The following is a 21,980-nucleotide window of genomic DNA, read 5'->3' as shown; positions in this document are numbered from 1 at the left end:
CAAACCCAAAGCGCCCCCAGGACTCACCTGCCCACAGAGAGGACGGTGACCTCTCCTTGGCGCCTTGAGCGGCCCTCTTTGGACTTGTTGGTGGGTTTTATGAAGTGCCACCGCTTGTGCCTACACCGATGACACACGTCCCGCTCAACAACACCGCCCACTGTGTGCAGATGGTGCCCGCAGACGTGCTTCCCTGGGGTGGCCCCTGGTGACAAAGGCCCGGGGCTCACAGGCGGGCTCCCAGGAGTGCTGGGGGTCACGGGGCTGAGGTGGGAAGAAAAAGGGAAAGGTAGAACTGGATACTTAGAAGAAATACCAGCCACGGCAATCTCTCCCTCTGCAATGTAAGAAGCAGGTTTAAATCAAGAGAAAAGGTTTCTCTTCCAATTATACAAATGGGCTTTGTGAATCCATCTTCAGCAGCAGGTATTCAGCTCTCATGACTATACGATGACAGCCATTTTAAACAGTAATAACGTGATTTATCACTTCTAGTAAGGAATTAACTGGCTGGAAATAAACCACTGCTTCTAATGATGATGCATTGTTTGTCCTTAAAGTATTAGGTTTCTTTCTAAATGGTCTAGCTCCCTTCCCATGATAATTTCTCAATCTAATTTCATGCAAACTAATTTCTCACACATATCCAAGTGCCTGCCTAGATCTCTAAGCAAAGAGATGCCCTGAACACACGTGCCCTGGAGGAGAGAAAAACTTAAATTCTAATCAAATTATCGGATGACTTAAGATAAAATATTTGATCCAATCCGACCATTATGTCAAAGGAAGAAAGCTTTTAGGTCAAGATATCAAAAGTGATGCTCATGTAGAATAGATAAACAAGATTATACTGTACTGTACAGGGAAACACATACAAGATCTTGTGGTAGCTCACAGTGAAAAAAAATGTGACAATGAATATATGTATGTTCATGTATAACTGAAAAATTGTGCTCTACACTGGAATTTGACACATTGTAAAATGACTACAACTCAGTTTTTAAAATGTTGAAAAAAAAGTGATGCTCAAAAGAGATGTTGATAATAGTAATAATAAAAATAACTAACAAGCAGCAGACTAAGCATTTGATATACGTTAACTCAGTTCATCTTTACAAAATCTTATGAGGTAGATATTACTAATTTCCTCATTTTAAAAATGAGGACGCTGAGCCTCAGAGCAGTTAAGTAAATTGCCCAAGCTATTAAGTGTATTAGCCACACAGCTAGTAAGTGATGGATCTGAAATCCAAATCTAGACAGACTAAATCTAGAAACCTTGCTCTTAACCATCAGGCCATAGTGCTTCAGAAACAGGGGAGAGTGCTTTAATAACCTGGAAGGAACCCCAGCCAGACCGTGCAAAATGTAAAATGCAGAAGTATGCAGGTCAGATGCTGGCTGCTTCCAAAGGCACATGTCGAGGCTCAGGTCCACTAGAAAAAGAGGAACTAAGACCGGATGGGGCCCCCTGGCCAGGAATCAGCCCTCTGATGTGGGGAGGGGCTGTTGCTGGGACAGCACATCGCAGCGGAGCCCAACCCTCGAGACTGGCCAGGAGCCCCGCAGGCACACGGAGGTCCTACAACAGCCTAATCCAGCCTTTATGCTGCTGATACTCGGCCCACTCGTCCACTTCAAACAAAGCACACCTGATCGAAGTGACGGTCTCAAACATCGCTGACAGCCGTAAGCTTTCTGCTGTTTGTTAGGGATGCTCTTTACATGTTGTTAAAATAAAAACACATAGCAGCAGCTTTCTAGGGTAAAACAGTGTTAAATTAACACTGCATACTAAGAGGTTGAATTTGAAAGTTTAACAACATTCATTTGACAAACATCGATCAAATACCCGCTGTGCACAAAATCCAGTGACAGGGACTAGAGGATGCCCTGAGATGAATGAGATGACATGGTCCTAATGCGGGGTGTCTGTGGTCAGGGCTGGAAGGGGGGCGGAAATCTCATCTCGTAGGTCTCTACGAACTACAGCACCTGAGCTTCCTGCACCAAGTCACCCCACTAATACGCACATCTAACATGGCCAGTGTGAAAAACACATATTAAATAGCTGGATGTGCTGGGTGCACCACCCACAGAGGAAGCAGAAAAAGGTCCAAACTCCTCGCCAGGTCACTCGGACCCAACATGCCTCCCCGGCCCTTCTTGCTACTGTCCACAGGGTGGCCCCTGGCCTCCCCAGACTGAACCTTCCCAGGGGCATCCCACACTTTCACTCAGGGGCCTTCTGTCCTGGACTATCTCCACCTACAAGCAGCCCCTGCCTCTCATCTCTGGCTGGTGCATGCCCAGTTCAGAGGGCACTTCTGTGAACCTTCCCTGATCTCCCACTGGCATCAAGGAGCCCCCAGAGTGAGCAGGCTTTGCTTCTTCTCCAGGACTCTCCTGCTCTCCAGCACAAGGCCTTGTGTTTGAGTCTCCCACTCCCCGAGTCTTCCACAGTGAGGATCAGGGAAGGCCCAGCTCCAGGACCAGACCCAGCACACAGCAAGCCTTAAATAAATGCTCCTTGATTATCTAGAAATACAGTTACCTGTAATTAATTAGGAAGGACTATGATGCTCAATAACCATAACTAAAAACTGGTAATACAAAAACAGAACTTAGCAGGAGCCCCAAACCAGCCTAACCAGGTTTCCTTTAATCCTCATTGTTCACAGAGGTCTTTTGATGCCTGGGGTATTCTGTATTCTTCATAATAACCCAATGACATTGGTACAACAGTTATCTCCATTTTACAGATGATGGAATGTGAGGTCAGAGTGGTTGTTAACTTACCCGAGAAGAGGTGACCCATAAGTGTAGGGTCAGACCCAACCCAGGTCCCTAATTCCAATGCTGCTACTCCCCCCACCCCAATCCCTGCCCCAGGATTCGCTGACACAGTAGTTCTCAACCAGGGGCAATTTTGCCCCCAGGGGACACTGACAATGTGCAGAGAAGTTTTGGGTTGTCACCCAGCAGGAGACCAGGACAATGGCATCTAGCAAGTGGAGGCCAGGAATGCTGTTAAACATCCTATAATGCACAGGACAGTTCCCCACAGCCAAGAATTATCTGGCCCACATGTCAACAGTGCCAAAGTTGGGAAACCTGCTTTAGCAGATAACTGATAACAAAAGCCCCATTAAAGGAGGGCCGAGTACTCACCTTTCAGGGTCGTACAGGCTGTTATCTGCCACCATAGCTTTTAAAACATCAGCATTTGCTGAGGAGGGGGGAAAAAAGTAGAATTAAAATGGAATGAATCAGATTACATCACAGAAATATCACATCAGAAAAGCTGTTAGAAAAACACCTCATTGGGGGAGGTGGGGTGGGAAGGGACAGACTGGGAGTTTGAAATTTGTAGACACTGACAGGCATATGTAGAATAGATAAACAAGATTATACTGTGTAGCACAGGGAAATATATACAGGATCTGGTGGTAGCTCACAGCGAAAAAGAATGCAACAATGAATATATGTATGTTCACGTATAACTGAAAAATTGTGCTCTACACTGGAAATTGACACAACATTGTAAACTGACTATAACTCAATTAAAAAAAAAAAGAAAGAAAAACACTGAGTTCCTCCAGGTCACCGATGAGGCCCTAGGGCCCTGGAGAAGGAAGGGTCTTCCCTAAGGTAACCCCATGACGTGGCACCATCTGCCACATTTTCACCACGCAGGAATTTACTAAGAGTGACAGACTCTATGCAGAGGAAAGCAGATCTGCTACAGAGCTTTGTTCCCTACACATCTTAGCAACATAATACAGAAGACATTTCTCCACACCCCATCGTCTCAAACCAAAGGGAAACAGCATTTAACTCATTCTGTCAAATATGTAGTGTAATGTATGTCTAAGAACTTGTAGGTGCTCAAATAATTAGCCCTAAATTCTGGACACCCATGTAATATGAATCTCACACAGAATACGGGCTGAGGAAGAGTTAACTTTACAGGTGGGACATTCGGCTGAGCTCTGCTTAAGGACCATAGACCTTAACTCAAGCCAGATCTCTAAAAATTTCGAGTGTTGGTCACACACATCAGTTATCTAATAAGAACTGAGTTAAATTAGCCTTCTAATGTTAATTTTCAAAAAAATCCAAATTTGTAGGTGGGGTCTAGGCCGCCAACGAAAGCAAATTGAATCTAAGCTTCTTGAGTGCCTACCCCACCCCCACGCGCAGTCACACAGGATCTTTTCATCTTTTGTAAGACGTCATGTCTTAAGGATGAAAGCCTGAAGTGAATGTTCAAGTTCTCCTGCATATTTCCTGGCAAGGCCAGATGTTCTTACTGACTCCTGACCCCTTTCCATTGATTTTTAAAGCACTGTTCCCAGGACTAACCACAACAAATTCTCTAGAGATGAAACAATAAAAATCACTATTCACCATGTGAGCTGACACCAACATTTAGCATTTAACATCTCAAACGACATCCCAAGAGGAGGAAAATTAACTCTAGTTTCAACATTGCTGCTTTTAAGTGTTAAACACTGAAAGCTTTATGTGGTGTTTCTCAACTTTTTCTCATTATTGCCCCACTCCAACCCTTTCTCTGACTCTTTTTTCCTAACCACCCTCCCATGAAACTATAATACTGCAGATACACATCTGTTTATGCACTATATACATATCTTGCTTTACATATAAAATAATACAGGGTGGTTTTTTTTGCCCCCACAATCCAATTTTCTCCACTAAAAACTTTGCAAAATGCATGGAGTTTTAAAAGAAGCATTAACAGAGCATATCATCCTTTCCAAAAAAAAATTTTTTTTTCTTTGCCCTTCATGACTATCTGTGAGGATCCACAAATGCATTTATTTGTAAACACAAGTTTTGATCTAAATGAGTCTTATCATTACAAAAAAGGTACTGAAATTGATAAGTAGTATCTTCTCCCATACAACAAAAAGGGCATGTTTAAGTACAACCTAGGACATTAAGGACAAATTTAAGTACAACCTAGTCATTTCTTCTTTGAACTAATATTAAGAATTCAGAAAAATAATTCTTTCAGATAAAGGCTTTAGGGAACACACAATAATTTGCCAGCTGACACTTAGACTCGGCCACCATTTACTAAACTTCAAAACGATAAACAGAAAAGAGGAAAAACAACAACCAAAAAAAGGTATGCAAACAAAGATAGTACTAATAGCACTCACAAGAATGAGCTTTTCAAAAACAAAAGTTTAAATAGTTGTCTGAGAAAACTAATCACCTACAAAATGATCAAATTCTAAGATGTTCCCAGGAAGATTATTAAAATATATTGAAATTGTTACTAAGATTTTTATTTTCTAGGCTTGTGTTGTTTCTCCTGTATTCATGGACTCCTGTACCTCACCTTCATCTCTGAGAAATAATAGTGAACAGTGACTTTATTTGCTATGAGTGATGTCTTTAAAAGCAGGCTCAACTTTCTATCCTAGTATCATTCATACCCATGGAGGGAGTAAATTTCAGTAATCTGTCCCTTGAGAACATTTTTAGTTTCCTGTGATGAGAAAACTCTAACATAACACACACATCATTAAGACACAAACACACACTTCCACTTGGTTGTAAAAATTACTATAAAAGAGCAATAATCCAATCAAAGTTCTACTGAATATATTCCTCCCAGTGATTACTCACAACTCCAATGAGCCTTAAAAGATGGCTTCTCCTATACTTGTCAACAATCTGTCCAACTTTATACTTTCCCTTATGGGTGTCCAAAGGATGGGAGGAGTCAGTTATAAGGCACGGAAAACCTGTCAAGAACAGGGGAAATTTTCTAGGGGGCAGTAATTTCCAGAAAATGCCTCCTCTCTTCTTTCCTGAAGTTCTGCCTGATAATATGCATAAAGCAGTCAAAACCAGACAAGAAAAATGCCCTATTTTCTCTCCCACCCGTATTCTCTTCAGAGTTTTCCCTTACATTCAAGGCACATTTCACAAGCAAGAACTTCTACTGCTATCAGCAAAATTAGAGTGCCTGGTATATGCCGGTCACTGGCTAAAAGCTTCACAGACTCTACCATGTTTGATCTCCCTGACAGTAGGAAGAATTAACATCCCCATTTTACAGATAGAGAGACTGAGGCCTAAAGACTGTGACTGGTCAGAATCACATAGCTAGAAACAGACCTAGATACAAACCCTGGTCTATCTGACTTTAGGGTGGCTGATTTAACCCCCACATCTTCCTCCCTACTCCTTCAATGTCCAAGTCTCTAAATGATTAGTAGTTTAAGAGTTCACAGGATGTGTGGATAATCATTATAGCAAGTTTCAGAGACCTACTCAATAATAACAGTAATTTTATAAAGGAATCCCTTTTGCCATCACACAAATTGAGCCCCATGGTAAGAATTTTACCAAGGGATCCCTCGGCCTCGTGTGAATAACCGTAACCAGGGGTGCTTGGAGAATAACAACACTCTCAGCTGCTGCTATCAGACAGGGTCAGGGTCTGGCACAGAAGCTCAGCTAAGGAGTCTCAGGTACTTTCCAAACCCCCGCACAATGCAAGAAAACCCCCGTGACTACCCAAACCCTCCTCAGTTCAGCTCGATTTGGAAAGGATTAGAGATTAGGAGGAAAATAATCAGTGTGCAAGTCAGCTGATAAATGCATCATTCGAGAGATATTTATCTAAACTAAACTCGATTTGCAACATTCAACACATGATAGCTTTAAATTGTAAACAAGCACGGATGAAATATTACTTCCTTGGCCAAATTAAAAATGCAAAGCAGAAGACCAGTCATATACTGTGACTGCAAGTGCTTAACATGTAACTATAGGCAAAGGAAGCCTAAATGATGGGGAAATGGTAATGAACGGATTGTTTTTCAATTTTTTCCTTTTTTTTTTTTCAATGTTTAAATAAAAGTTATGTTACGGTGTGCTGAGAATTAAAAAAAAATAGAAAGTTAAGTTAACCTCAACAGAGAGGTCTACATTGATAATAAGTTCAGAGTCTGTTCATGACAGAGACAAAGAAAAGGAAAATGCACATTGTTCTATAGAGGACTTAAGTCTCAAATGCCAATTTAAAAAGCTAGTTTATAAACTGGTAAGACACCCAAGTATGTATCTAACTCCCCAGCAGTGGTTTTGGTACAGGACGGAAGCTAGAGGGGGTCATGGCTGAAAAAGGGATGTCCAGGGAGACAAGATGTCTCCTGGTGGCCAAGGAGAACTAAGGGCTACACAAAGCCACCACCCACCCTCACAGGTCACTGGACAAATCCCAGGCAGAGCGATGCAGGGAAGAGAGGAAAGAATAAGACAGAAGGAAAGACCTGGGGAGCGGAAGAGAAAGGTAGAGATCAGTGCCTTGGTGTTCCTCTGACAGATCTCTGGTAACCAAGGCAGCGGAAATCGAAAGGCTACCTTCCGAAAGGAAAAGGACATAATTAAAAAAGAGAAGAATAGCCCCGTTGCCCATGAGTGTGGGAGGGGAGGAAATTATATAGTCGGCTTGCTCCAGGGACCCAAAGGCTTCTCCTCTGCTGTAATCAGGAGGAGGGGCCCACTGCTGGCTCCGACCTGCCGGCTGTGTGATCTTGGGCAACTTTCTTAGCCTCTGGGCCTCTGTTTCCTCATCTGCAAAATGGGATGATAACAGGGCCTACCTCATAAGGTAGTTTGGAGAATTTAACGAGCTAACGTTTAGGAGTTCTATAAAGCACCCCAGCTGCATACGTTTTTCCTTTGAAAGGAGGAAGGCTAGCATCCCACTTTCCTGCTACAGGAAAGAGGCAGGACAGCAAGTGGGGAAGGATACACTCCGAAGTTAGATGCTCAAGGTCAAATGTCAGCTCTGCTGTCTGCACAGAGCAACGTTGGCAAGTTAGTTAAGCGCTGTGGACCTCTTTCTCAACTGTAAAATGGGAATAAAGTATCTGAATCATAGGGTTGTTAGCTCCTAGAAAGCCCAAAGAACAGGCATGGCATGTAGCAAGCACTCAGGGCCGACTATGAAATTACACAGGAGAACTTCAGCCCTGGGCAAAGTCTGCACATTGACTTATCTCAACCGATTCGCCTGTCAGTCACCCCCGCATCCTGCACTCACTAACTTAGCAGCTGCTTCAGCTCTCAGAAGCCTGGGTCCCAAAGACCTCCCAGCTCCCCAAAGCCACAAAGGCAGTTTCCACGAGAGCAATGAAGGAGCTGTCCACGCCTTATTCTGTGCAGCTCTGTAATGACTAGAGTTTCTATGCCAAGAACATAATTGTGCATTTATGTATTTCATATGCAAATTAAAAACAACTTTTTTATGGGAAAGAAACATGGAGTGCTGCTCAAGAATAGCATCACCGGGGGAGGGAATAGATCAGGGGTAGAGGACGTGCCTAGCGTGCACAAGATCTTGGGTTCAATCCCCAGCACCTCCATTAAAGATAGAGCGATAGATAGATAAACCTAATTAGCCCCCACAAAAAAATAAAAAAGAAAAAAAGTCAAAAAAGAAAAAGAAATTTCTCTGTATTAAATATTTCTGTATTAGAAAAAAAAAAATAGCCTCACCAAACACTATTCCCTGCAGGAAGGTCTCTGGAAGACAGATATGAAATCCAAGAGGTCTCTGTCTTTTTCGTTATTTTAAACGTCATCCTATTAAGTTTGGTTATCTGGTTTTCCATCCTGTAGAAACTGAAAGCTGCAAACTAGAAGAGAGGAGAGGCGGCACTGAGCAGACGAGAGACTCAGGTAGGGCTGGGCTGCTCCCTAACCATGTGAACTTAACCATCAGGAGCCTTTGCTGCTTTGCCTGTAAAATGGGTATAAGAGGGATATTTTTGAGGGTTAAATGAGAAAATGTACATAAAGCACCTAGATCTATGCCAAATATATAAAGTTCACTCTACAAAAGACAATGGCAATTATGCTGAAACACGTGAAACTGCTGCTTCTCTAAGTCAAGAACACTGACCAACAGCCTGGGCCTGGCAGGTACTCTTGTTGATCGTGAGGATGTGGGGGCAGGGGACCCGCAGAGAGGGGCTGGGGGCAGAAGAGCAGGTATTTACTGAGCAGGAAGTATTTCAACTTTTGGACAAATGCGCTGACAAGGGCACAGAGCCCAAGGAAAACATTTTCCTTTAAATACTCATGAGAATTCAAAGTATGGGGATCTGCAGCTACTGCAAACATGGGCAGGAGTGCCACACACCTCAAAAGTCACTCAGGGCGTGGTGTCTTATGAGACAATACCCAGTGCTTCAGAACAATGACCCTGATTTATCTAATCAAGATTAAACTAATCCTCTATTTAAGAAGTCAGAGGTTTCGAATACATTTCAGAAGAGGAAAAAAAATGTTTAAAGGCATAAAGGTTAAACTTTTTAAAAGTTTCAACACTTAAGAATAGATCACAGATTTATATACATATACATGTTTATTTACACACACGCATATATATATTCCTTTTCAGATTAATTTTTACTATAGGCCATTACGAGGTATTGAATATCGTTCCCTGTGCTATACAGTAAGACAATACTTCAATAAAAAGATGAATAGATCACAGAATAGGCAAATCCAAATCCATAGGCAGAGAGCAGAGTAGGCGTTACCCACAGATGGAGAGGGAAGTGGATGGAGAAAGGAAGTGAATGCTTAACGGAGTCAGAGTTTCATTCTGGGATGACGAGAAAGTTCTAGAACTAGACAGTGGCGATAACGCTACATCATTGCGGCATTCATTCATGTCAATGAACTGTACACTTTAAAACGGGTATAACGGTAAATTTTTTGTTATGTGGGTTTCACCATAATATTTTTTACAGCACCAAAAAAAAAAAAAAAGAACAGATAATACTTGAATGCTCATTATACTAAGCACTGTATATGCAGGATCTCACAAGAATGCTAGGAGGTAAATATTATCTTAGAGGAGGAAACTGAGGCTCCACAAGGTAATGTGACTTTTCCCCAAATCGAAGTGAGGCCATGATTAAAAGGTAAGCCATCACCTCCAGGGCTGACTCTGCAAAACTCTGACTGACTGACTCTTAGAACACTCACTTCTGTGAAATCCTCCTGGTCAGTTAATTCGGAGGCCGAGCTATAAGAAAGCTTAGGTAAAAGGTGCTGCCAATAACTTCAGAAACATCGACAGGAGAGTCCATACAAATCCTGGCTCTTTGAAGCAGGTTTTTAATAAAATGTATGGACACAGAATTGTTCTGGGCATTAAAACAGCCATACCTTCATTCTTCATGATGTAGTGGACAATCTGGCCAACGGTGTCACTATTTTCATTTACACTGTCATTCAACTCTGAAAGAGAAAGGAGGGGGAGGACGGGTTACAACTGGTTCACCTGCCTCAAATCAATGAGACACCGTCTTTGAGTGCAACACCTCTCTGAACAGTCTCCAGAAAGCTCAACCAGTCACTCACAGTGCCAAAAGCTATGCTTTCTTCCCTCAGGCCCAAGCTGCCTGATGCGCACAGCGCACACAGTGACTTCCTTGGCATAACAGGCATAAAAAGCATCAGAGTCATCCATCAATCTCTTCTCAAGTCCAAATACACACTCAGTTTCCAAGACAACAATTCCTTGCATCTATATCAGTCCTCACTACTATCATTTCTCTCTCAACAGTTTGTTAAATATTTAGGGGAAATGAAAAGAAGAAAGCAAATGAAAAGAAAAAAATTCTCCTTGGATTTTAATCACACATGTACCATATAAATTTAGAGTATTAATTTATTTCTTAAAGTAAGTAATTATTCATCTGTGTTTACAAGACTCTACTATTTTATATATTTTTTAAGGCTTGTGGTTTTGTTTTCTGTTTTTTTGTTTATTTACAATGTTGTATTAGTTTCTGGTGTACAGCACAGTGATTGTTATATGTACACATACTCTTTTTCATTCCAGGTTACTACAAGCCACTGAGTAGAGTTCCCTGTTATACAGTAGGTCCTTGTTATTTTCTGCATGTATGTTCTGTTGTATGTATTCTGTACATAGTAGTTTGTATCAGCCAATCCCAAAACTCCCAATTTATCCCTCCCTCCCACCTACCCCCACTGGTAACCGTAAGTTTGTTTTCTATGTCTATGAGTCTCTGTTTTGTAAATAAGTTCATTTGTAAGACTCTCCTATTCTTTTAAATGCACTTCGAAGTGATCTAAATTTTGGCTGTAGTTATTTGCCCACACACTCAGTTTACCTTGGGGGACTCTGTACACAGGATAGTCTTTGAAAAAAAGAATCAAACCTCCACTCTGAAACTGATCTGTATAATTTTCTTCAATAACACAGGAGGGAAGAGGGTGGATTGCCCTTATTCACACACAGGGTGTGTGATATCCTACCCGTATATCTGGAAGAGTGTCTTCTCCATCCATTGCCGCGTCCTCCTCCATGAATACGTACCTCTGGTTGGAGGACGCACATGGTAACCGCTAAGCCAACCTACAGAGCATCTACAAAGGAGGGGGACGTTCCGCTTTCTGTTGACAAACACTCAGCCTTGGTTTGGCCATAAGCTTACACATGATTCATCCTGCAACCATGTTCTCTCTCTGCCTCAAAGGTCAGTGGGGGTGGGAAAAACCAACAGGCCAGCAAGCTGGCAAGGAATGAGGAAGCTCCCCCCACTCTGCCCTTGGGCCAGCTTGGAGGGTGACCTACTCCAAATGCCACCTTTCTGCAAAAACTGCCCTTTGAGGGGCTGAAAGGGACAAGGAGAGTCATCTACTCTCCAAGGCTTTAAAGGATTGTTGGAAAGAATGTCTGTGAGAAAACAGGATTTCATCTCTCAGGGTTTTCCAAACCCTATGCTGCAACTCCGTGTTAAGAGGAAAAGGGGAGACACTCTGAGATCAAGACAAAGGCACCAGTTCTTGCCGGACTTTTACTGCACTGTTCACACAGCCATTTACCTAATAAACACAAACTCCAACTTCATAGACTGAAGATAGAACTCAAAGGTAGCACCACAAAAATGGTGAGACCTGTTGAGTTTTCCCATTCTCATTAGACTCTAATTTGAACAATAGAAAGGATTAATATTTACTGAGCGGCCATATGTGCCAAACACCAAGTGCAGCTTCTGCCTAAATTTCACCATAATCCTACAAGGTGGAGATTATTGTCCTCTTTTAAGTTAAATTAAAATTTTAATTAAGTTGGTGTGAAATTAATTGAAAATAAATGTAAGTTAAATTATACATAGCAGCAATTGAGAGCATATGTAACTTGCCCCAAAGCCACGAGGCAAGTAAGAGTAAATGAGCTGGTAGTTATTTAATAAATGAAAGCAAGGTTTCTACCTCTAGGTGTGGTTACTGTGAAATCCATGCTGACACTGCACTACACCATCTGCCTTTAAGTCGGACCATTTTGCAAAAGTGCTGTCGACGATGTGGAGAAAAGGGAACCCTTCTGCACTGTTGGTGGGAATGTAAATTGGTGCAGTCACTGTGGAAAATAGAGGTTCCTCAAAAAATTAAAAATAGATCTACCGTATGATCCAGCATTTCCATTTCTGGGTGTATACCCAAAGGAAATGAAAACAGTCTCGAAGACATATATGCACTTCCATGTTTATTGCAGAATTATTCATAATAGCCAAGATATAGAAGCAACCTAAGTGCCCATCAATGAACGAATGGATAAAGAAGACATGGGGTGTATGTGAATGTGTGTATTTATGTGCATATATATAGTGGAATATTATTCAGCCATGAGAAAAGACATCTTACCATTTTTGACAACATGGATGGACTATGAGCACATTACACTCAGTGAAATGAGTCAGACAGAAAAAGACAAGTACTGTCTGTTATCACTTATATGTGGAATCTAAAAAAGCCAAACTTGTAAAAACAGAGAGTAAAATGGTGGTTACCAGGGCACAAAGGATGGGGAGATACGGCAGATGTTGCTTAAGGGTATAAACTTACAACAAATAGTAAATAAACTCTAAAGAGCTAATGCACAGTGTAGTGAATACAGACAGCAATACTGTATTATAATCATCAAACTTGCAGAGAAACTAGATTCCCAGCACTAAAAAGAAGTGATGGAGGTGCTAATTATTACTACAATGGCAATCATATTACAATACATAAATGTCTCAGACTAACATGTTGTACACCTTAAATTTACACAATGTTATATGTTAAACATATTTTGATAAAATAAAGATGGATCATTTTGCCTTAAGATGAAAAATACGTATGACTAGTTTCTTATTTAAAAATCGTTTGCGCCCACATTCCCATAAAAGAATCCAGGTTATTTACCTATCTTTTCAACCTTTTCTTCCACGTCTTGCTCGGCTTCTGTCGTGCAACGATAGCCTTTCTTCTTAAGCAGGTGGCAGATGAGGACACCAAAGAGACCCATGATGAAGAACACGGGGACAAGTGCGTACGCGATGTACTCTGGGTGTCCGTTCCCAGTGTTGTTTGTGGGTGAGGGCGTCGTCTCGGTTCTGGAGTGTAACGTGTGGCTGCCACCATTGTCTGAGGAAGGAACATGCATAGCTGCGTCAGATGTCTATTGGGGACAAGAAAATATGACAACCTTGGGAAATGTTCCCATTAAATCCAAAGTCTGCTCCCCAAACCACAGGCCATGCAGAGAATGGCAGGTCTATACAGGCACACAGGCTTGGGCTGAAACAGTCTTTTTTTTTTTTTTTTCAATCAAAGTATTGTTGATTTACAATGTTGTGTTAATTTCTGGTGTATAGCATGGTGATTCAGTTATACATACAAATATATTCTTTTTCAGATTATTTTCCATTATACTTTATTACAAGATATTGAATATAGTTCCCTATGCTATTCAGTAGGTCCTTGTTTATTTTATACATAGTAGTATACATATGTTAATCCCAAAGTCCTAATTTATCCCTCCCCACTTTCCTCTTTGGTAACCATAAGTTTATTTTGTACGTTTTATAAATAAGTTCATTTGTATCATTCTTTTTAGATTGTACATATAAGTGCTATCATACAATATTTGTCTTCCTCTGACTTATTTCACTTAGTATGATAATCTCTAAGTCCATTCATGTAGCTGCAAATGGTATTATTTCATCCTTTTTCTGTCACTGGATAATATTCCATTATATATATACACCACATCTTCTTTATCCATTCATCTGTTGATGGACATTTAGGTTGCTTCCATGTCTTGACTATTGTAAATAGTACTGCTAGAAACATTGGGATGCATGTATCTTTTTGAATTAAAGTTCTCATCCTGTCCCTGCTATTCATAACCTGGGTCTCACCCTGGGTAACTTCTTTAAAAATCCGCTCCAAGCCAGCCTCTACTTCTCACCTGTATGGACACCTACAAAGCATGGAGTGGATGTACAGAGTTTCAGCGAAGGGTCCACACAGAGTAAATACATCATTAGGTGCTGTTAAAGCAGGGTACTTAATGGTTAAGAGCACAGACTCAGGAGACTTGGGGTCAAGCCCCAGCTTCACCACTTGGCAGTTGTGTGATGATGGACAATGACTGAATCTCTGTGCTTCAGTTTCTTGTGAAATAGGCAAACTATTAAACAGTACCTACCCACCCTTTTAGAGCTGTTATAAAGATGAAATAAATTAATAAATGTAAAACATCTAGAACCATTTCTACAATACAGTAAATGCTCAACTACATGCCAGGAACTATCCTAGGCATTTGTAACATACCATGGAGCAAAACAGATGAAGATTCCTGTCCTCACAGAGTATATGTCCCAGAAATATTTAGTAAATTGACAGCTCTCGTGTATGCAGAGGGAAAAGGCCAGGATGGCATCAAGATTTTGGCCTAGGGTACAAACATAAAAATGGAAGCATGTGCATTTGTTTATTTGTACGCTGACCCAAATTAACGTTTATGGCATGTCTGCTACGTGAAAAGCACCAGCTGGGAGCTGGGTAGAGTGGTAAACAACATAGCATGACCAACGCCATCTCGGAGCTTATAGGGTAGAATTGGAAACAGGTACTGAACAAGTCAACACGTGGGCAGACATGAAAGACTGGGAGAAAATGCTCGTGGAAGGTAAACACAGGGCACTAAAAGAACCAGTAACAGTGGGGACCTATTTTATGACTTCAAAAGTAGGGCAGCTGGGAAGGGGGCATCTTCGGGAGAAACGGAGAAATCTGCTTTTTGACAAGCCGAAGTTCCACATGGACTTATACCAGAGGCAGCCAGATATCCGGGCCCGTGGGGATGCCACACAGATGCTGAGAGGTCCCTGGATATGGGGGAACTGAATTGTCTCTATGAAGGAGTGCGAGGGAGAAACTGTGAGCCTAGCTGGTACAACTACAGGACACAGCCAATTAGGATAACGGAGAAAGAGCCGACTAGGTGGAAAATCAACGAAGTACCCGTTCAGACACACAAAATGAGGAGGGAATCACCAGATTTAAAAGGACAAGGACTAAAGAAAACTGTGGGGTTTGACTGAAATGAAGTCTCCTTATTTGGAATATTCAGATTCTGAAGTGATGAAATGAAGTTTTCTACATCAGGGAGGTTCACACATACTGCTTAAGAAACTGGAAAGCTAGATACATTTCATTATAAACTCTAGCAAGAGTATTTAGGTGAAAAAAGAACGTATGTTGTAATGATTACATGGAGACAAATACCAGGTGCGAGGTGACCACATTTTATCACTGCAGCAAACAGTATCAAAACAGAGGCCACAGGACAAAAGGCTCTCTCTCTTTCACATGAAAAATATCCTTTGTCTCTGAACATGAAAGGAAATTGCTGGCTTCTTAGGTTTGTAAAAGGTTTTTTTAAATTTAATTTTTAGTTTTTTAATTTTTACTTTTTTTTAAGGGGGCATAGGCAATTAGGTTTATCTATTTATTTACTTCTTTTGGTGGAGGTACCGGGGATTGAACCCAGGACTTCATGCATGCTAGGCAGGCGCTCTAACCACTGAGCACACCCTCCCCTGTGTAGGTTGGTAAAAGGTTGCATCCATTATTTTATCACGTAACCTTTAAAATTTGGGATAACCTATACTTTTTTTACTTCTCTTCCAAGAATCAATATAATTAATAAATGAATGAATGAATGAATAAGAGTACACACACACACACACTTCCTAAAACATATGCAAATATATCATCTAAATTAGGGTTTAACCTCAAGACTTTCTTTCAGTAAAAACCAGAAATCTTTAACTCCTGTTACAATTCGAAGTGTTTTATTTATTAATTCTTTTTTAAAAACATATTCCACGCAATAGGAATAGATGAAACAGGCAGCATGCTAAGACTGAAAGAACTTTACTCAGAATCATGATCTGTTTCAGTCAGGAGGTGGTAATAAATTCTCTTTGTGGGGCAGTAGGATCAGCGATGAAGGCAGAGGGGCTCAGAACTGGAGCCATGCAGATCCTCCTGAATCAGGTGATTGAGAATGTACATTCATCACTAATTTGACATCTAGCAAACCCTTGCAAATACTACACATATATAGCTTCTGATTTACAAACGTGTATCAGTCAATCTCGTAATTACTGAACCGTTGCAAAAGTGAAGAAGACTGTACCTAAATTAGCGACACATGAAAGACAGAGAGACGCAATACAGCACTTTTAAAATGTCAGGCTGCCTGGCATAAATAATAGCTTGGCCACTGACTGCCCATGTCACTTTGAGCAAGTTTTATTAACTGCTCTTTGCTCAGTCTCCTCATCTGTAAAATGGAATTGCAATGATTGTACCTTTCTATGATGATTTTAAAACATGGTCCGAAATTCTTTGGTACTGCTCCCATGGAGGAGAGGTCTGTATCTCTACCCTTTGAATATATATTGTGTGCTTTGCCTGACCAGTAGAAAATGTTGGAAGTGATGTTTCGTCCATTTCTAAGTACCAGGCCTTAAGAAATGGATAGCTTCCACTTCCTGTCTCTTGGAGCAGTTGGTTGTTTTTGGAACCCAGCCACCACGCTATGAGGAAGCCCAAGCTGCCCCAAACAGAAAAACCAGTAACAGTCATCAACTTGCTAACTACGTAACTAAGTGCATCCTATAGCCCCAGCTGGTGCTACTTGGAGCAGAGATGAGCTATTTCTGATGAACCTGTCCAAACTGTAGATTCTTTAGCAAAATAAATGACTATTATTGTTTTAAGCCAGTAAGCTTTGTGGTAATTTTTCATATGGCAATAGTAACTAACTGAAAGACTATTTCATAAAGTCATTGTGAGGGTTAAATACATTAATACGTAAAGCACTTAAAAGAGTATTTAGGAAAAGATAAGCACTGTAAAAGTGTTTAGTCATCATCTTGATAGAACTGCACTATCCAACATGGTAACCACCAACCACAAATAGCTATTTAAATTTAAATCCATTAAAAATAGATAAAATTAAAAACTCAGTTCCTCCATTGGACTAACCATATTTCAAGTGTTCAGTAGTCACATGTGGCTAACTGCTTCCCTATTGGACAGATCAAATAAAGAACATTTCCATCATCTTGAAAAGTTCTATTGGACAGCACTGTTATAAAGAACACTAAAGAACAAAATGTTGACTGGAGAATCTACTGTGATCTACCCTAGCAATTCAATTAAGAATAATTTTTAAATCATAAACCAACTACTCACAATTAATGCCTAATATATTTAACTTACGTAGGTTTAGCTTTCCTTCAATTTATACTGATAATTTACTTAGAGACACTGTCCATCTTTTCTCTTCACCCTCAGCTGAATCATATCTGAATTCTGAAAAACTTATTTGAATTCAAATTAATATCAAAGATTTTTGTAGTATTATTTATAAAAGTCAAAAAACAGCAACAACCTGCATGTTTGACAATGAGATAATAATAAAATATCTAAGTCAATATCTGTTTATCCATTTGATGGAATAATATGCACCATTTAAAACAAGATTCTGTTAAGATATGGGAACACATATTCAATGTTGAATTTAAAAAACAGGATTCAGTGCTCACTTCGGCAGCACATATACTAAAAAACTGGATTCAAAATCTTACATACAGTTGATACAACTAATAAAAAAAAAAGCATGAAGGAATAAAATGTACAAAGAAATAACTAAAATATTAAGTGATTCTGGGTAACTGAATAATTAATAATTATTAATTTTATTTTTATGATTTTCTGTAATTTTCTAAAATTCTTATGTATGAATTACTTTTGTATCAAGGTGGTATAAGCACTTGAAAAAACAGATACAAAACTGAGGGTATCAGCCATTGGGAGTCACAGACCCCTTGGTAAACCTGTTGGATGCTGAAGTTCCTATTCCAAAATTTTGCCTCCAAGGTCTGCAAGCTCTGGACCTTAAGTTAATACGCAGGCAAGTGACTTGATAAGGATGATGTACAAGCTTCTTCCTGAGTAACATGGTGGACACGGGCACCATTCACTGAAATGAAAAGTATTTGGGAAAAAAGTCAAGTTTGCATAGCGTTAAGGGTTGAATTTTGCCTCCTTCTCAATTCATATGTTGAAGTCTTAACCCTGAGTACCTCAGAATGTGACCACATAAAGACACAGGATCTTTACAAAGGTAGCAAAGTTAAAATGAAGTCATTAGGGTAGATCCTAATGCCATATGGCTGCTTAAAAAGGGGGGAAAATTTGGAGGCAGACATACACAAATGGAAAATACCATGTGAAGATAAAGGCAGAGATGAGGATGATGCTTCTACAAGCCAAAGGGCACCAAAGATTGCCAGCAAACCACCACGAGCTAGGGGAGGCGTGGGGCAGATTCTTCCTCACAGACAACAGAAGAAAGCAACTCTGTTGACCCCGACCTTGGACTTCCATTCTCCAGAACAGAGAGACAATAAATTTCTCCTTTTAAAATCACCTAGTTTGTGGTTCTTTGTCACAGGGCCCTAGCAAACTAATATACCTTGGCATGAAGAAGACAATATCACACGTTCAGTTTTTAGTTTTTGCATTTTTTTTTGGTAGGGGAGGGAGGTAATTAGGTTTATTTATTTTTCTATTTTTAATGAAGGTACTGAGGATTGAACCTAGGACCTTTGCATGCTAAGCATACACTCTACCCCTGAGCTATACCCTCCCCTGTCACATGTTCAGTTTTGAGCCTGTGGTGATAAAAGTGAGCACAGGGACATCCAGGTGGAAATATCTACTGAGCAACTGGATCTGCTCCAGGAAGAAGCTGAGGACAAGAAGCTAGGGTTCTACCTCAGAACACAGAAGAAAGAACTTCCAGCAGGAACGAGCAGTCAGCTAGGGCAGATGCTTTAGGAGACAGCGAGAGCAACTAAAGCAGGAAGGAAATGCAAAACAGTACTGCCACTATGGAAAACAGTATAGAAGTGCCTCAGAAAACTAAAAATAGAACTACCACGTGATCCAGCAATCCCATTTCTGGGTATCTATCCAAAAGAACGGAAATTAGGATTTTTGAGAGCTATCTGCACTTCCATGTTCTTTGCAGCACTATTTACAATAGCTAAGACAGGGAAACAACCTAAATGTTCACTGATGGTTGAATGGATAAAAAATGTGATATACACAGATAAACGAATCCCACTCAGCATTCAGTTTTTAAAAAGGAGGAAATCCTGCCATAGGGGACAACATAGATGGATCTGGAACATATTATGCCAAGTGAAATAAGCCAGTCACCGAAGGACAAATACTGCATGATTCCACTTTCAGTTTTGTTGGTTTGTCTGTGTTTTTTTGGCAGGGGTGGGGGGCGGGGGTGGTGATTATTTTTAATGGAGGTACTGGGGATTGAACCCAGGACCTGGTAAATGTTAAGCACAAACTCTACCACTGAGCTGTACCCTCCCCACATGATTCCACTTACACAAGGTAACTAAGTCAAATTCATAGAAAGAGAGAAAAATGGAGGCTGCCAGGAGCTAGGAGGGAAAAATGGGTAGCTGCTATTCAATAGATATGAAGTTTCAGTTTTGCAAGATGAGTAAGTTTCAGATATTTGTTGTACAGCATTGTGTCCATAGTTAACAACACTGTATTGTGCACTTAAACATTTGTTAAGAGGGTAATTCTCATGTTAAGTGCTCTTACCACAGAGAAAGAAAGAAAGAAAAGAAAGAAAAGAAAGAAAAGAAAGAAAGAAAGAAAGAAAGAAAGAAAGAAAGAAAGAAAGAAAGAAAGAAAGAAAGAAAGAAAGAAAGAAGGAAAGAAAGAAAGAAACATCCTAAGAAGAACCTTTAGAAAGAGAACTGAGGAAAACTCAAGACAAGTTGGGTCACATAGAAACTCCTAAGAACACATGGAAAATCTTTAGTTTCTGACTGAGGAAGCAATTGGAATCTTTTTTTAACTTTCTTCTTGTCCCTGTTTCTCTATAGTTTCTTGAAGTAAACTTAAAATCCTAGAATAAATAATCTTTAAAATTCAAAAATACATACATACATCATAGAGACATACACAAAATGAAAAAAATAAAATAAAATATAGGAGGGGAAAAAACCACCCACAGGAGATCTCTGTGGCCTTGGAGGGAGCAGTTTTTCATAGACCAGAAGGTGACACTAGATTCCCTGGATGAGGAACAGAGACAGCTCAGTGGGCTCTTTCGAGAAGCCCACCATGAGCATTAAGGGTAGGGGAGTTCACTTTCAGCGTGAGGGGAAGAAATTTTTGTTCAGGATTTGATTTTAAGTGTCTGACATCAAAGTGCCTATTCATATGCAGAAGAAAAGGAGCAAAAAGGAGAGTCTGAGCGGGTGCAGGCAGGGATGACCCTGAGGAAGCTGGAGGAGCTGATTTCCATATGAAGGAAGGAGACAGGATTAAAGACTTCAATAGGAAAAAAGACACCTCCTCCTGAGGCATGGGGTCCGTGAATTAGTCCTACATGGCGGGCGAGGGAGGGTGAGAGGGCAGATAGATGCCTGTTACCCACTATTTTCTCTGCACATAGGGATGGCATCTGTTGAGAGCTGGGGGGGGGGGGGGCGCCAGGGCAGAGGGGCTTGTGGAGACAGTGAGACTGAAGGAGCGGGAGAGACCAGTGAAAAGACTGCAAAGGCATTCAGGGCGCAGCTGAGATGCGCACCCCAAATCTGCAATTGGGCTAATCCACGCGGGGAGGACCACCCAGGCAGGAAAGAGAGTAAGAGACCCAAGAGAATAAGAGACCAGGGATCGGGGTCAGGATGGAATGAGGCCAAACCAGAGGAAGGAAGGGGCTGGTTAGGGTGGGAGGTTCCAGAAGTGATGGAAGTGTGGCTGGGACCAGTCTGCTCTTCCTCGATTGCTGCAAACAATCACCACCACCACGTTTGCGGAGCGTTTATCAACCAGCACGAAGTTAAGCGTTGAGCCTTCACAGTAAACTGATGACATAGTTACTGGTATTCTCCCCAGTCACAGATGGGAAAGGAAGCTCAGAGAGGGCGAGCAGCCTGCCCAAGGTCGCACTGCCCCACATGGCAGTGCCTGGATTCAGACCAGGCGTTCTGGGCACAGCCGGCTTGGGCACTGCTTCCACTTACCTGAACTGAGGTCATCATTTACCAACTCGTCTGTTAAAATGATCAATGCTGGTTTGCCCTCATGTTTCACAACTTAGATTAAAGGCTCCCCAAATCTCAAAACTACGGGTTCCAATTAGCAAGAGCAAGAAGTAGGGTGTGTTTTGAATATGCCCACCAGACCTCAGAGCAGGTCACAGGATGAACAATTGCAAAACACCAATTGTCCCCCATCTCTGACCTCCCTTCTGTCAATAAATGCGCAGCCTAAAAGTTGAGAGTTGTTTTATTTGGCGGGAGGAGTCGAGCCGGGATGACAGCCTCTCAGATTGCTCTGAGGGACTGCTCTGAAGAGGTAGGGGAGGAGCTAGGATATATAGGAGCTTTACAACAAAGACCAGGTAGTTGGAACAATAAAAGATTACTTGTTACCTAAAGAAAACCAGGCATCTCAAGTTAAAGACTTCAGTGCTTTTCTATGTATGG

The 21,980-nt window shown here is 41.0% G+C and overlaps 1 protein-coding gene across 2 annotated transcripts in view; it reads right to left on the bottom strand.

Annotated features, from left to right (window-relative positions):
* RELL1 (RELT like 1) overlaps positions 1-21,980 on the bottom strand; it is a 60,918-nt gene that overhangs the window by 16,710 nt on the left and 22,228 nt on the right. Inside the window, exons 2-5 of one of the 2 annotated variants that reach the window (XM_010962693.3) lie at positions 13,285-13,506; positions 10,231-10,302; positions 3,172-3,229; positions 28-264 (exon numbers count right to left, since the gene is read on the bottom strand). In XM_010962693.3, coding sequence (XP_010960995.1) covers positions 28-264; positions 3,172-3,229; positions 10,231-10,302; positions 13,285-13,506 — 589 coding nt within the window. Of the gene's footprint in view, positions 1-27; positions 265-3,171; positions 3,230-10,230; positions 10,303-13,284; positions 13,541-21,980 lie in introns of both variants that reach the window. The other variant, XM_010962694.3, reaches the window with a different exon arrangement.

The sequence above is a fragment of the Camelus bactrianus genome, chromosome 2 (assembly GCF_048773025.1).
Source record: "Camelus bactrianus isolate YW-2024 breed Bactrian camel chromosome 2, ASM4877302v1, whole genome shotgun sequence".
Taxonomy (NCBI): domain Eukaryota; kingdom Metazoa; phylum Chordata; class Mammalia; order Artiodactyla; family Camelidae; genus Camelus; species Camelus bactrianus.
Note: the sequence above shows the minus strand (reverse complement) of the source record. Positions and strands in the feature narration are given on the sequence as shown.